The 15,862-nt window shown below is 39.8% G+C and overlaps 1 protein-coding gene across 2 annotated transcripts in view; it reads left to right on the forward strand.

Annotated features, from left to right (window-relative positions):
- grin2da (glutamate receptor, ionotropic, N-methyl D-aspartate 2D, a) overlaps window positions 1–15,862 on the forward strand; it is a 140,775-nt gene that overhangs the window by 73,915 nt on the left and 50,998 nt on the right. For both annotated transcript variants that reach the window (XM_056399408.1, XM_056399409.1), the window contains 2 exons: window positions 908–1,076; window positions 7,505–7,658. In XM_056399408.1, the coding sequence (XP_056255383.1) occupies window positions 908–1,076; window positions 7,505–7,658 (323 nt within the window). The remainder of the gene's footprint in view (window positions 1–907; window positions 1,077–7,504; window positions 7,659–15,862) is intronic.

A 15,862-nucleotide genomic window follows, 5' to 3' on the forward strand; every position in this document is an offset into this window, starting at 1 on the left:
TAGCAGAGCATGTGTGATGTGTATAAAATAATTAAGTGGAGCACTTACGTTGTCATATATCATGTAGGATCTTTCTATGTGAGTAAATGCTGAAGGCATCAGGAATACATCATGTTAATAATGTGAATTTATTTGCATGTACAGAGGAACTGAATCATAGCAAATTACAACCATTAAAAATCCTTAAAATTACCTTGTATTTCCTTCCATTTCTGCTTACGCTGGACTTCATTTGTTGGCAAAAAAAAGATTTTTAAGTTTGACCTTACTTTGGCTTGTAGTAATAACAATTTGCCAAATGTGCAAGTTGCACTGCGAGGCCACAGCTGAGTGTCAGAGGGACTATCAAACAGGCACTTGGGTTGGAGAGCTGATGGAGGACACTGCAGCCATTTGACCGATAAGTCATTTAAATGTACTTGGATTCCCATATGTGTGACCTGCTCATGATGCTCTCTGTGGGTGAAGTGTTGACTGGATGAAGCATCAGAGGCTTTTACAGAGTTTGTTTTTTTTTTTTGCTCGCAGACGACATCCAAGAGCACAAAATGGAGTTTCGTTCTGTTTTAATAATGCAGCACTTTTCCTCCTGAGCTGTCTGACCTGTCGAGCCTTTCCTCTCCAAACACAACAGCTCAAACTGTCGCTATCGATCCGCTCACAGTCCCTCGCCAATAATTCATACCTTCCTGTCCTCCATCAGTGTCCTGTGTCTTCTTGTGTCTCTTTGGCGCTCATCTGTTTGTTTTCTCACTCCCCCAGCAACACTCTCCTTGGTTTTCAATCTCTACAACAGACAAGCAGTCTATCCATGTCAAAGCGTCCTTGATAAAACCTCGTTAAACCTCACAAAAAAAAGCACGTTCCCTGTCTCATCTATCTGTCTTTTCTCACATTATCTCTTCAGTTTGGTGGTGGATGGCACCGGGCCCATGAAGCACTGCTGCAAAGGGTTCTGCATCGACGTCCTGAAGCGTCTCGCTAAGATCGTGGGCTTCACCTACGACCTTTACCTGGTGACGAACGGCAGGCACGGAAAGAACATTGATGGGGAGTGGAACGGCATGGTCGGAGAGGTTAGGTTGTCAGTCTTAATTATAATATGTTAATAAAATAACAATTTTAATGTGCCTCTACAGCTTAGTACCAGGTCCAGCCTCCAAAAAGCTAGACTTCGTACCTGGTTGAGTTATATGTGCTATGCTAGCTGGATCCACCCATCAGTTCAACTGTCCATTTATCCAGCTGCTTATTCAGGTCAAGGTCACACTGCTGCCTATTACAGGCAGGTTGCTCTGTTACACAGATTATTAGCATGGTTTTGAGTGATAATAAGTTTCATGTTAGCAATTAGCAGTTTCTCATCATGCTGTATGTATGTCGAGTGGTAGTAGCCACAAATATCTTAAGTTTGACTTAAACATTTTGAAACCATTGAAAGTCTAATTGTTTAGAAAATGAAAAGGAATCTCAGTGTGATTAAATATAATTAAAGTATAGAACAGTGTATCATTGATTACTCATTTTGAGTGATCAGTAACTGTAATTAAAGATACAACACATGACAAGCGGTTCAGATATGTGAATATAACACTGCAAAGTGAAATGGGTGTGTTACTGTGAGTGTATTGTTGCTGTTATGACATTGTTTAAAGATTGTGTGTGATGAGTTGAACCCAGAGAGCTAGCATTACTTAAAGATATATTATGTAACTTATAGAGTTATGTACTTACATATGCTTACCCGAATATATCTGTAATTTTAATCAAATTCTGTTTCATATGGTCGCCTGTCACTGGTGTCATATCCTCTTTGTGCATGCGTCTGCGCCGTCGTTGCCCGCCATAAGCATCAGAATTGAGCTTTTTAAGCTACATTTTCACAGTAGACTTTTTAGATCTTGGTCGTTTCAACTATATGAAGGATTTTATTCTGGATCTTAAGTTATCAGTGAAACAAGCTGAGCGTTAACAGCCCCTCAGAGATGTCCTGTGTCCACAGCATGAACTGCTTCATTTAGTGTTTTTTCTGCTTTTACTCTCCTGGTCCTTTTGTTTTGGAGAGGAGGAGACCTCTGCGGATAATTCGTCTCCTGGTAAAAACCTCCTGAATGAGTGACACTGAGGGAGAAGCTGACTGCAATGACGGCGAAGACAACAACTCCCATGATCCCACACTATCTCACAACATCATCAAACTCTTTTGTTATTGTTTTGATTGACAGACCAGTAGCGTCAGAAAATTACATTCTGTGTGTTTAACTGTTAGCTAGCATAAACTGCAGCAAGTGCTGTTGCTATGGTTACCTGCAGTTTGACTTATACTATATACACTATATCTGCAACCCAATCAAAAATGGATATTTACATTTACAAATTTTGTTTTCTTCAAGGACCAGCTCAACATTTAAATACATATTTAGAAGATTGATATCAACCTGTGCGTAAAGTGTGAAGCTGGAGTCAGGACAAGGTTAGCCTAGCTTAGCATGAAGACATCTATACCTGTTCTGCTTACATGTTGTATCTTGTTTGTTTAACTTGAAGAAATTAAGCGATTGAAATTCAGTTCTTGTGCTAAGCTAGGCTAACAATGCCCTGGCTCCTGCTTGGTTCTTAACATTACAAACCTGAGATTGGTATTAAGGTCCTCACTCTCTGAAAGAAAGTATATTAAGAGACAATCTGTGAAACTATTTATGTTAAACTATTCCTTCAAAGTCACAGAAGAAGCTAACCATACAGAACATGGCCTCTCATGAAACATTCATAACCAATAAACAACTTGCAGCAAACAAATAAACATCACAGTGACAGTAGCATGGGTGAGAGATTAAATGCAAGTTTATAAAAGTGTGTGTTCCGTTGGAGCCTGGGAGAAGACACAGCCTGCAGACGGCATTTCTTCTGGGAGTTTATTTAGAAGTTTAGCAGCCCGAATCATAAACACACCATGACCCCGTTCTTTGTGTGTGTCTCAGTGAGATATTGTAGCTATGTTTTTAATTCTCCCTTTTCCATGTACAGTAGCACCATCATTTTTATTATTCTGCCCACCCCCCCCACCCCCATTTTTTTTTGTTGTGTTTACAAAAAAGGGGTTTGATTCGAGGGCTCCCGTGAAATTCTTTTTATCCTGCCTCAAATCCTTTAAAACGCGACCCAGCGAGAGAGGATTGGACCCGAATCGAAGAAGAAGAGGGAAAATATGGAGGGAGGCTGTCAGAAAGATTAGTGCTGGAGAGAGAGAGAGAGAGAGAGAGAGAGAGAGAGAGAGAGAGAGAGAGAGAGAGAGAGAGAGAGAGAGAGAGAGAGAGAGAGAGAGAGAGAAGAGAGAGAGAGAGAGAGAGAGAGAGAGGAGAGAGAGAGAGGAGAGAGAGAGAGAGAGAGAGAGAGAGAGAGAGAGAGAGAGAGAGAGAGAGAGAGAGAGAGAGGACCAGGCTGCTTGTACATAACTGTGCGTGTATTGGCAGATACTCTGCTGTTTCCATGATGCCAATCCCCCTCTGGTGGCTGGATTAATGAAGTTGGTTGGAGTTACACAGGGGATGCAAATGATCACTGTGTGCGTGTGTGTGTGCGCGTGTGAGTTTGCATGTGTGTGTGATCTTCAACTTCTACAGGCACCAGTTTAAGTTTTGGTGAAGATACATTTGGACATGATTGATTCGGAAAATACCAGACTCCCATTTGACACATTTGTTTTGTCAAAAATCATTGAATGATCTATTTCAGTATAAAGTCTGTTTGCAGCTTTCCATGCCTGTTAAAACATCATGAAAGTGATTGACAGCGTGCAGGATTCCTGGTTCCTTCACATGCTACAGTTTTTGATCCCACACACCTGTCAATAAGACTTTACATGGCAGGCACGAGATGTCACCGCGCACAGCGACGGGATCCGCAGTCCATTGCAAATCCTTTTATTGTTTGATCGGAGGGGGATGCTGAACTTCTCTCATAAGCGTGGAGACGAGGTGCTGACAGATGTGTGTTTTGGCTTTTTGACAGGGACTGGCACAATCCAGTCATGTCTGTAAATATGAGGGAACTGTAAGGGCTGAGATTAAGCTGGGTTCAGACCGACTGTAACCCTCCATTCCAAAGTCTGACTCTCTCTCTGACTCTTTGTCTGTCTCTCTCTCCCTTTCGCTCTGCCTGTTTCTCTGTCTCTCTCTGTTTGTCTCTGCCTGTCTCTCTCTCTCTCTCTCTCCTCTCTCTCTCTCTCTGCCTGTCTGTCTGTCTGTCTCTTTGCCTTTCTCTCTGTTTCTCTGTCTGTCTCAGATAGTTTTTCTGTCTCTCTCTCTGGTGGTCCCTCTCTGTGTTTGTCTCTCTCTCTCTCATCCCCCAGCTGCCTCCTGCCCAGCTTCTGTCAGTGTCTCATTAAGTTGCTTAATTACGGCGGCAGACGAACATGTGTGCACAGGGACAGCTGAGTCTGTGTGAAAACTAACATCTCACAACATCCTGTCCTTGTCTGTTTCCTGTTACATTAACTGTGACAGTAATTGTCATTTTTATAGTCAGTGTACAGAAACATCTCTTCATCTGCTCTCTTCTTTTTCTGTTCACTGCCATTGTATTCTTTTCTGTTAACTCGACCCTTCTCACATCCTGACCAAGCTGAATTTCCCCAAGGCTACGGTATCCGCCTCCCTCAGACTCATTCTGTGTCCTTGCGCCTCGCATTGAGAGCCCACACCTAGACATTCATTGCTGCTATTTCTCTGAATGTGATTCGGCCTTGTGCTTTTTGTCCTTCCTTACATGAATGCCTCCCAGTCAGGCAGTAATTTCCTGCGCCGTTAATATTTTCTCATCCTCAACTGTATAATATTTTTTGTTCCCCGTGTGAAGTGGGCGCGCGGTGACGAAGCGCTTCCTGAACAGGAGTGTCACAGGTGTTGCTTTCAGACGTAGCTGCATTCGAATATTTGCAATGGCCTCGCTGCATTAAGTAGAATAATTACCATGGATTGATTGATCTCGACAAGCAGAGAAGCAGCTAATCACACGGTATGAAAAGTGTAAAACCTGTGCGTCATCGCGCTCTTGAAGAAACACACTTTGAAACATCTCCTGTCTTCAAAGACAAACTATTGATTTTCCAAAGTAAACTTGAGAAGTTTGTTCCTTCGCTGTTTTTAATCCAGAGAAGGTTGACTGAGCACACGTTGTTTCAACAGGGCACTCTCCTCTCCGCCTCACAGCCAGCCATTAATTCCTATTAATCTCATGATTGCATTATGGTATAGTATAATGATTCATTATGATATGAATAATGATATTATATTCCATCACGTGACAGTTGCTTGAGATAGGTAATCCATCACGGTGAACATTTACTCAGATTTAATTATGTTACGTAATTATATTATAATGACATTTCATGTGCAGTGCTCTACAAAAGCTCTGAGATCCATAAGTTTACCATCAGCTGCCAAACAGCATGTTGTTAATGTAAGAGATCAAAGAGACCAAATAAGTCATTATCCTTTATTACGTGCTTATTCGTAGTTTTATGTGTTACAGTCTCCAGCATCATCACCTGTGACTGCAACAAGTTCCGCAGTAAACTCTCAAAACTTCCATTTCAGAGATTCCCAGTAGCATGTGAACGTATCACACAAGATTAATCAAGTAAATCAGTACTATTTATCGCACTGTCAAGCTAAAGTAATATCACTCTGACAAAAAATGTAATAAATGCCCATAATCATGAATATCCTATCAAGCAAGTTTGAAGTAGAATGATGATCAGATTTGCTTGACATTGACACAGTATCTGATTTCTTGGAACAGACTCTGTGGTAGCATTTTGCAAAGAGCAGTTATCGTTATTTGCAAAGATTGAAGATATATGTTGATTTTAATAGTTGTTTTCATGTAATTGAACTTATAGCGACCACTACAGCTGTGTTCGTATCATCCGCACTTGTCGCCATTTTTGTTATCCCAATTATACCGATTTTTTTCGTGGATGTGGCTTGGTAGCTTTATGAAGTTAGATAATGTCATTGTTTTTAAAGCCGTTTCGTGCAGAAATAAGGCACAACATGTAAAATCTAATGTACACGAATCGCTGAAGGAAGCTGTGATATGGGCAGCAATTCAGAGGTCTCTGATCAGGGCTGTTGTAAGTCTGCGCACCTGTATTTTAGCGGTGTAAACGTTGTTCCTTTGATGTCTTTGTTATTCACCATCTAGTTGGTTGTACACAGGAAGAATTCCCTGTGTTTTTGATGTATGTTTCTGACAACTTTGACTGTTTTTTTTTTTTTTGGTTATAAAGAGAAGAAGAACCGGGTAGTTCGCCTACAGCTTAGCTGCTGCTCCACTAGTATCTGTAACCAAATGTAATCTCTCATTTAATATTGTTTCCTCTTTCATTTTCATGTTTGATTCGTCCATATTCATATAATTCATTTTTCCACCTTTATAGTTGTTATGTGATTTAGATCAAAAGACAGATGTATGGTCTTGTTTGTCAAGCTCCTTAACCAGACATATAAAGTAAACCTCAGGACATACTGTTGCATAAGATTTGTAGTTTTATGCAGTGTGACAAATGTGCCTGAATGAGTTTTTTTTATTTTTTTATTTCTCATTCTGGTTTCACTTTAGCTCTCGAGCAAAAAACCATCATGTCTGAACAGAGAAAAGAGGCACTGAGAGAATCCCAAAAATTCATCAAGAGAAAAATCCAAACATAAAGACATGGCCCCGCTGCCACTGCTCTTTGAATGACTGGTGATAACTGTGAAGTGCAGCACAGAAACACCACCATGTATCAGCGAGCACTTAAGATGTCAACAGAGAAAGAGAATAACGACTTTGAGGATGTGACTTTAAGAGTGTGGTGAAAAGGCATCTCAGCGGTGTCTGCCGAGGGACCGCGGAGCCTTTTGTCTTTCGCAGACTTTTCGGGGCCAAGCCAGGACTCGAGACTAATGAACTTCTGGTCGGTAGCCAGCTCCTTTAACCTCCGCGGTCCCTCCGCTGCAGTCAAGCAACCTCTGTTTCCTGCCAGGTGAATCACAACAGAGCTGAGAATCCCCTCACTTCTTCACCTTCTGACCACCTGAGCCTCATTTACAGCTGTCAGAGCATCTCTGAGGAGGAAAGCGTGCCGAGCACTCAGTCTTACATCAGTTCGTTGATGAAGGCTAGGCTATGAAGAATTGTCTTTTCCTTTTTTTTTTTTTTTTTTCAGAAGAAAAGAGCTTTTGGATTTTTCCCTTTCAAAGACTTTTGCTCCGTGTTTGGACGAACAGCTCAGTCTTAAGGCGACGTTTAGTAGGAGGATGTAATGTTTTTCAGCAGTTGAATAAAAAGGAGACACAGAAAAGTGCAGGGATTTGAGATCCTTACACCTGATTTACCGTTTATTATTGTCTTGTTTGATTCAAGAACATATCTCTTGAAACCTTTTATTCAGACTTTTTTGTTTTGAGCTCTTTGAATCACACACAATCGTTCTAACTTCAGGCGTCCTGTTTCCCAGGTGGTATCCAACAGGGCTGACATGGCCATAGGCTCCCTCACCATCAACGAAGAGAGGTCAGAGGTCGTGGAGTTTTCCGTCCCGTTCGTGGAGACCGGCATCAGCGTCATGGTTTCCCGCAGCAACGGCACCGTATCGCCTTCTGCTTTCCTTGGTGAGTTGTTGTCTTGAGTTGCATTCACTGAAAATGGGCATTATTCAACGGTAGCATAGTGACAAATAAAATCATCGGTGAAAATAAATGCAGGATGAGGTTTATTAATGACACTTTTAATGAGTTTAGCTCCTTATGTGACTGTGTCAGATTTGAACTAAAGAAACCCTTACATGATAATTCCAAGAGCAGGTACGTTACCTTACCAAGTACGACAGGAAACTCTCCCACACCCTTACAGGGAGGTGCGCCTCACAATATGACGTTGATTTTGAATGAATCCTGACAGAGACGAACTCGGCCGAGGCTCAACGAAAAGCCAAGAGTAAAAAACTGACATCATGTCTGAGGCTTAAGAGTTTGTTGAATCTGAAAACCCTGGATTATACATGTGCATATGAGTGTTTCTTCTTCAGGCACAACTATGAAAAAGGGATGTAGAACTCTATTATCTTAAAAAAAAAAAAAAAAAAAGCTTATTTGTCTTCCTCCATATCATACACAACATTAAAAAGGCATTTACAGAGGTTTTTACAGAGACATTGAAACATGTGGGTAAAGGAAAGAGAGAGACATCTTCGAGTGGCAGTTCAAAGCCTGATCCCTCTCTCAAAGTGCAGCATGTGTCCTATAATAAGTCAAGAAAATACGTCCATTATAAAGCAGAAAGAAAATATATGTAGGAATACACCTTGATTTAGATCAAGATGTAACTCAGGGTGCATTTAATTCAGCTGTAAAATCCCACTGGGTTGTTCCAGCTCGCTGATTTACATATCACACTCTCTCTCTGTCCTACTTACTGTGTTTGTGTTTTTAAAACAGACCAAAAGGGAATTTCACTTTTTTTTTCATTTTCATCATTGTTGTGGTGTTATTTTCTCAAAACTTAGTTCAACCAAATCAAAGTAAAGTAATATCACTGCCAAGCAGGGGATGTTTAAAAAACCCATATTACACCACATGAGTCAGAACATGAATGTGAGTAGCGTGCTGTAGCAGCAGTTGCTACAGAGGGATGATGCTAAAGAACTCAGAGCTTGCAGAGTATTGACCTGCTATTATTATACTGCTGATGAGGGGAAATCTTCCTAAAACCACCTTATTGCCCAAGTGTTTACAAGAATCAAAGGTTTGATAGTACGAAACACGAACTGAAAAACTATGAAAAAACACTCACAACCCACTGTAAGTCAATATCTGCAAGAATAACCGCTATCATTACAAAGCCTATCAAACTAACACAGTGCATCATGCATCAGGTTTTGTCTGAACCTGCATAACTTAGAGATTCTGATGAAACAAAAGCTTTAAAGGTTAAAGTCTTAATGAGGTGATCGTTAATGAGTACGGTTCAGACAGAAGAGATGGGAGTGATTATTAATTAGTTATATCCAGGGGGTTACGCGCGGTTAACTTGAAATCCAACACTGATCTGCAGGTTTTTCACAACATGCTTTTACCAGACACGAATACAGATGAAAAATCCCCATAAATTCTCTTGTATGTTAATTCTTCTCAGTCTACGATTTACTTTCAAGGAGCTGTTTTGATCAGTCAGTGATTATCCTACATATACATTTCCCAGAATACCCTTTGACAATGAACAAGCCAGGCAATGGTGGCCTGGAGGTCATTACTTCCATTCCCAGACCAAAAGGGTGAAGCAGGCTGGGTGAAGGATCATCCACACCAAGACAGACAACTAGAACTACTGTAAACTAAAGGATTAGATCCATGGCAAAAACTGGAGAATCAAAATGGATTGCTGGATAGCAACAGGAAGAGTTTAAAGGAAAGAGAGTCAAGTTCGATCATTATCAATCAAATAAAAAAATGCCCTGGGAAAGGCATTATTTGGCCTCTGTGTTGTTACGAGGTCAGATTTTGAGATTTTCAAGTCGCGCCATGAGTTGGAAAAGGTTTGGAACCACTGCTTTTTACTATATCAGTTAGTTTATATAAAGAAGAAGCAGATACAGCAGATGCAACGTTGATAAATCACTTGATTTAGATTTTTATCTGTCATCATTTTTTCTATTCTAAAAGGACTATGAATGAAAAGAAGACAATTGAAAAGTAGCTGCTGTTTTTGCTGTCTTTCAGCACTATAGAGATGAGGAGACAGAGAGAGAGAGAGAGAGAGAGAGATACTGTTTATTCAATGAAAACAATATGTTCATTTTACTAGTCCACCCTCCTGTGTGGAACAAAGACAGCTTCATATTCCTGTGCAGCTGAAAAAAGACTGTAATGAGACTATATACTCTAAACCTGACGTGATATAAATTTGGACATTATTGATTAATGATGAGGTATGATAAGAATAACTCGACCTCAGCCTCTAGCTGGTGTGTACATTAAAACACATGGAGCCATCTAACCATTTATTGGATGAGGAAAGTTAGGTTAGATTAGATGGTGAATTGTGAACCGATGGATGGATGGATGGAAGTTAAAAAGGAATCTTTACGATCTGCTTCTACATAATCCTTCCTCAAAGGTAGGGGTCAAACAGCTTCATGTAATTCTGGATTGGTATGGCAGCATGGTCTCAAGCAAGGGATCTGTAGAGAACACACCCAGTCCTTATGTAACCTCCCCTACCTAATCTCCTCCCTGTGCTGTGCCAGGTGAATCCATCCACCCAGCCAGTCTCACAGAAATGACTCTAGAGCTCGAGATTCTTGAACAGCTACGGTTCATACATTAGTTGTTGTTGTTTTTTCATGAACGCGACACCATGTAAATTCAGATGTATTCTGATTGGCTGTCAGAGCTTCTTTCGTTCATCAAATTGCCCTTAAAGCTGATCCCAACAACATTGCTCGCCACTCATGTTGCCGATATAGTTGTGGCGTGTGATCCGCCATCCTCTTGAGTTAGAGCAATTTTTAAAATGATATCTTTAAAGTTGTGTGTCTTGGTGTGGATGACCTTAAATGTGACCAGGGCCTTCCAACAATGTGAATGAGTGGGAGTGGGAATAAACATGACAAGATTTTATCTTATCACCACCAGTCAGCAGAATGTGAGAAATGAAAGAAGCATGATCTGTGGCTGTTTTGAAGTGTTTTAAGAATATATGTCTCTGCTTTAATCTGGAGATGTAGTCTAATGTGGTACAACAGCCCTGATCACTTGCACAACCCCGTGGAGTGTGTTGTAAATGATCCTCAATTATGTAAGAGGCCTTCATTTCTGACATGCTTTTGTCTCCCACTTGAAAAGGTTCACACCCGTGGCTCTGCATCTCAAAGCAAAGCTGCCAACGCATACTTTAGATTTGATATTCACGGTATTCAAATGAGCTCTCACAGTGAGGCACAGTGATCTCCTTCCTTTTTTTCTTTTAAATAAAGTATATGTCTCAGTTGGACACTTGTAAAATGACACCTCTTAATTTACAAATCTTCTCAGACTAATTCCAGACATTTCAAGCATGAGGAGATGAAAAGATGAGAGGGAGAGGGAAACGAAAACAAAAAAAGAGAGATAAGAGAGAGTGGGTTACAGAGAGAGAGAGAGAGAGAGAGAGCTCATTTGTAAGATAAAATCATGATTTCCTCAGCTTTTAATGTTTTTTGGGATTTTTTATTTGTATTTGATGGTTTTGTAATTACCTAATTTCTCTTGATGGATCAGTGAAGTTCACATTAAGTTCACAGATAAATATTTAGTGTGCAGTTTGCTAAATAACCTACACGTAGAAAGCAATCTTGTTAATCTTCTCTTAGTATCAGACTTGTGAAACAGATATTGAAAGACAGAAAAACACAGTAGACAGAACTTAAAAAAATAACATTATTAATATAAACTCTGTTATATTGTACTCTCATTAAATTCTATGATATAATTTGAAAATATAAAATTGTTTGTTTTTGTTTCAGATAATTAAATTCAGTGACATCAATCATTCTGCTACCAGCTGTACAACACACTACTATACTTTATTGAACAAACAAGAGTTTTGTACCATTCATGAACTGCATATAATCACCTAGCACCTAACATTAGCATTAACAGTTGTTTATTTATTAGTCAGAGCTTTAGTCATTGTTGCCATTATAAGAGGTTATAATACGTCCTCTGAGCAGCTCTTGTAGAGTAAAGGAATGAAGTTTGATGCCTTCTTGTAAGGAATACCTCAACATTTCGGAGAAATATGCTTATTTGCTTAATAAGAAGCTTTACCATAAAGACCAGAAACAGGGGCAAACAGCAGGCCTGACTCTGTCCAAGGATTCAAATAATTCTTATTATTATCAATAAATTTATTAGACATTATATCTCGTAATAAGATATAACTTTTTGTACAAAAATATTAAGCTCCTCGCCAGCTGGCAGTACCTTCATATTTATTGTACAGACATGAAGGTGGTTTTGATCTTATCATCTAATTCTCTGTAAGAAAGCAAATAAGTGTGTTTCCCAAATGTCATTCTCTATCTCTTTTTTTTTTTCAAGTAGTGTCAGTGTTATTACTTGTTAATCACATTTCCAACCACTTCAGACTCAGAAGCACCACTTGCAATAAAAGGTGACTTAGGTTTTTCTGCGTTTTCTTCTTTTTTTAATAACATTTATTTCTTTTTAAAGCGCACGATTTGAAAACAAGTTCAGTACCTCAAGACTCGACTTGTATTCTCCCTTTAAAACCTGATCTTTTCCTCCCACTCTTAAGGGATCTATTTCATACTTACACAGCTGCAGTAGTACATCTATCCATCTGTCAGAGGAGATTTAGGAGACAATCTGAAACACGCCATGGTTGGACAGAGATGCAGGGCTCCCAAGGCCATTTTATCTTAAGAGCGCTGGGCCACAGGGCTGGCAGTGACTCCATACTGTAGCTTCACCTGTTTGTGTGTGTGTGTGTGTGTGTGTGTGTAGGTGAGTGTGAATACTGTATGTGTGTGTGAGATTGTTGAGTGGATGGGTTGGCACAAAGGTAAAAAAGAGCTAAGCAAGGCCACCCACAGGTAAGAGTGAGCAGAAACACACAAGGGAAAGGTCAAAGGTGAGAGAGACGATCAAGTAAGGAAAAAGAAGCGAAGCAAGTCAAGAGGCAGGACAGTTGTTTCTGATGGAGATCATACACTGAAAGGCATGAGTTATATACTGTCATTAGCCTGGTTGCTCTCTCAATGCATGTATTAAAATATAAGCATATAGTAAGACCCCAGTGTCAGTGTTTAGGTTTTGGATTTACCACTCGCACACAACACAAGCAACGCGGCCGCAGCCATCAGCCTTTGGCTACGGTTAGCGTAAGGCTAACCTGTTAGCAACACAGCCACTCATCACCTGCTTTCATGGTAAATCTACCTGCCCAACCAACCACTGCAACACATTTAGATATTACAGGGACATGGGGTTAGCAGCCTATTACCCGCCCAGGAGAAGTACAAGGTCCAAGCCAATAGGAACACTGTCTATGAAAAGACTTGTGATTGGCCAAAGTCTCCTGTCACAAGCTAGATTTTCTTAAGCCTGAAAACAGAGCCAAGAGAAGGTACAGAAGTGTAGTTTGCTCTCAGACCACTTCGGTTACAACAGTTGTAAGATATATTATTATAAGATTATAAGATTTTCACCCACTGATGCTAAAAAAGTTACTACCTACTGCAGCTTTAAGCTGTAATTCACATACTCAAATTAGGCGGTCATTTTCTCATGCTGCCACGATACTAGTTGATTTAGTCTCAGTCTTGTGACAAAAATGTACATTAGATTCAGTCAAATTTTGTTGTTAAATTTTATTTTGATTTCTGTTACTTTTTGTTTAATGAACAAAAACTGAAGACATTTTAGTGAAATTTTTATCATTGCATTCATATGCTTTACATCTTGTCAGCATTGTAAGGTTAAAGCTGTCGAATTATGATGTATATATTAAGATGGTGGAGGACATTGTTTTAGTCAACATGGGCTACAATGTGGGATTTTGCAGATTCATAGAGGTTGTTGAAGAGCTTGATTTGTTCATTAGTCCATCTTTCACATTTATCATTAGTTTCATTGTGAGAGAAAAGTTTGTCAAAGACTTTTCAGCAGTTTTTGTCTGTGAAATTAACACTGGAGGGAAAAACTCATTTCTTAAGCGCTGTCTTTCCATGCGTCATTTTCCCCGGTAGCTCATTAAAAGTTATTGAGGAAATGATAGGGAATAGTGAAACAATTCACAGCACTAAGCAGCTTACATTTTTTCTTGTAGATAAATGGAGCAGAACACCTATGTGGTTGCATTTCATGGAGGGAATGAAAAGAAGCAGATTTGATTGGTTGCTTCTTGCCTCCGCGTCTGAATAAAGTTGAACTTCTCTCCACTTCCCCGTGTAGGAATGTTTTGTAGGTTTGATTCAAAACTAATGGTGTCCTGTTGTGTCTCCAGTGTTTGATTCAATATGTGAACAGGAAATAGACCTGACCCAGCATCCTTTAGGGACACAACACATACAGTATGTTATAGTGATCACATAATCAACATTAAAGCAATCCCAGTTTCTATAGTTAATTACCATAAATAAAATTTAGACACCATGAGAAACTAAACCCCTAATGGTTCATAATTCTCTTTCAGTATCTCAAAATGAATCAGTGGATTCAGCTCTTTGATTTCAGCTGAGTCACATCATTCGGATTTTTAGTCACGCACTCTTCATCTGTCATGTGTTCTGTTTTGAGAACATGGAAACATTTTCTGCGTCTGTTTAAATATTAAAGAGTCTTTTTGGACTTCCCCGTCCTCCAACTTGACATTCTGACAGTGTTTTTTTTTTTTTGCTACTGGACAGTTGTTTGACTCTGGTCTTTTACTACATTCAAGAGGTCCCATATTGTATGAAGTGAGATTTCCATGTCTCCTTCGAGGTCTATGGTCTATATTAATACTGTGAAGTATCAGTGCTCAGTCCAAAGAGAAATGCGCACAGCCTGTATTCAGAAAGTAAGCCTTAAAACAAGCTGTTAGGACTTTTGTAACTTTGTGATGTCACTGCCCCCAGCAGGGCCCACCTGGATCCACCATCCAAACTTGCAAGATTTGGTTTCTCTTAGTGTTTACCTGAAATTGCTATATTTTTATTCAATCATTCAGAAAACAGTTAGCCAATCAGAACAGAGGATCAGAGCCTCCTCTCTTCTGATTGGCTCACAGACCTGTTGTTATTACAGCTCCAGAGAAAAGCCTGAGAGAGGAGATGTAAAACTACATTGAGATGGTTTTTGGTTCTCAAAAACACAAATATATCTTTTTGTGGATCAACACTTCACAGGAAAAGTTCAAGAAAGATTATTTTTTTCGTTTCATAGTTGCAAAACATAATAACAACTAATGGCGAGTGTAGAGTCTGTTGGGGCCCTAGGTAAAAAAAAATGCCAGAGGGCTCCTCCAATCAAATAGTTGGCAACACTGCTCCCGAGATGTCATTGTAAAATGTCCATTGGTTGTTTGAAGGGAAGGGAGCTGCATTTTGAGACTTTGCTGTTGAGTTTGTCAACAGCCCTCAGGGGCCCCCTAACAGCCTGGGGCCTGCTTGTTCACAAGCTGCGCCTCTGACAACATTACATTACATGCGAAGAACTCTTGCAGGTTGAAATGGGCTCCAAGGATGACTGAGTGTAGCAGACACAAGCATGCAAAGTTGTTTTCATCACTATCATGTCGTATATATCATGACGTGCTGCTTATTCCTCACCATTGGAGGGTGTAAAAGTATCATTACATTGTTACATTTTCACCTTGATTCTGGTTTGTCAGTCCTGCCTCATTAAACAAGGTGAATTCTTTGTTCAGTCATTCATGGCAGAATGAAACTGTTTCTAATTGTGATGAATTTTCTGAATAACCTATATAACCTTGGTGCGTGTCGAAAACAATTCTGAAGTTTCCCATTCAGCACTCTAACTAAAAGAACTGAGATCCATTTTTAATCCATGTCCAGCCTCGCATGTTCACTTTGCAGCAGCATGTGATTTCAAAGCAGAGTCCTCAGCTGGCTTTAACCTGGAATCATACCTACCTGAACCTGCAGGCAATGCAGGTATCATGATTGTCAGTGTGAGTTCAGGATGTCTCTGTTCTTCAATGTGAAAAATTCTTCTCTACAAGGTTTGACAGACGGAAAGTGTAAGATGTTTGTACTTTAACAGAACAGATAAACTCAAATGTTTTTTTTTTTTAAATAAGCAGCTACAGAATA

Source organism: Seriola aureovittata, chromosome 16 (assembly GCF_021018895.1).
Source record: "Seriola aureovittata isolate HTS-2021-v1 ecotype China chromosome 16, ASM2101889v1, whole genome shotgun sequence".
Classification (NCBI taxonomy): domain Eukaryota; kingdom Metazoa; phylum Chordata; class Actinopteri; order Carangiformes; family Carangidae; genus Seriola; species Seriola aureovittata.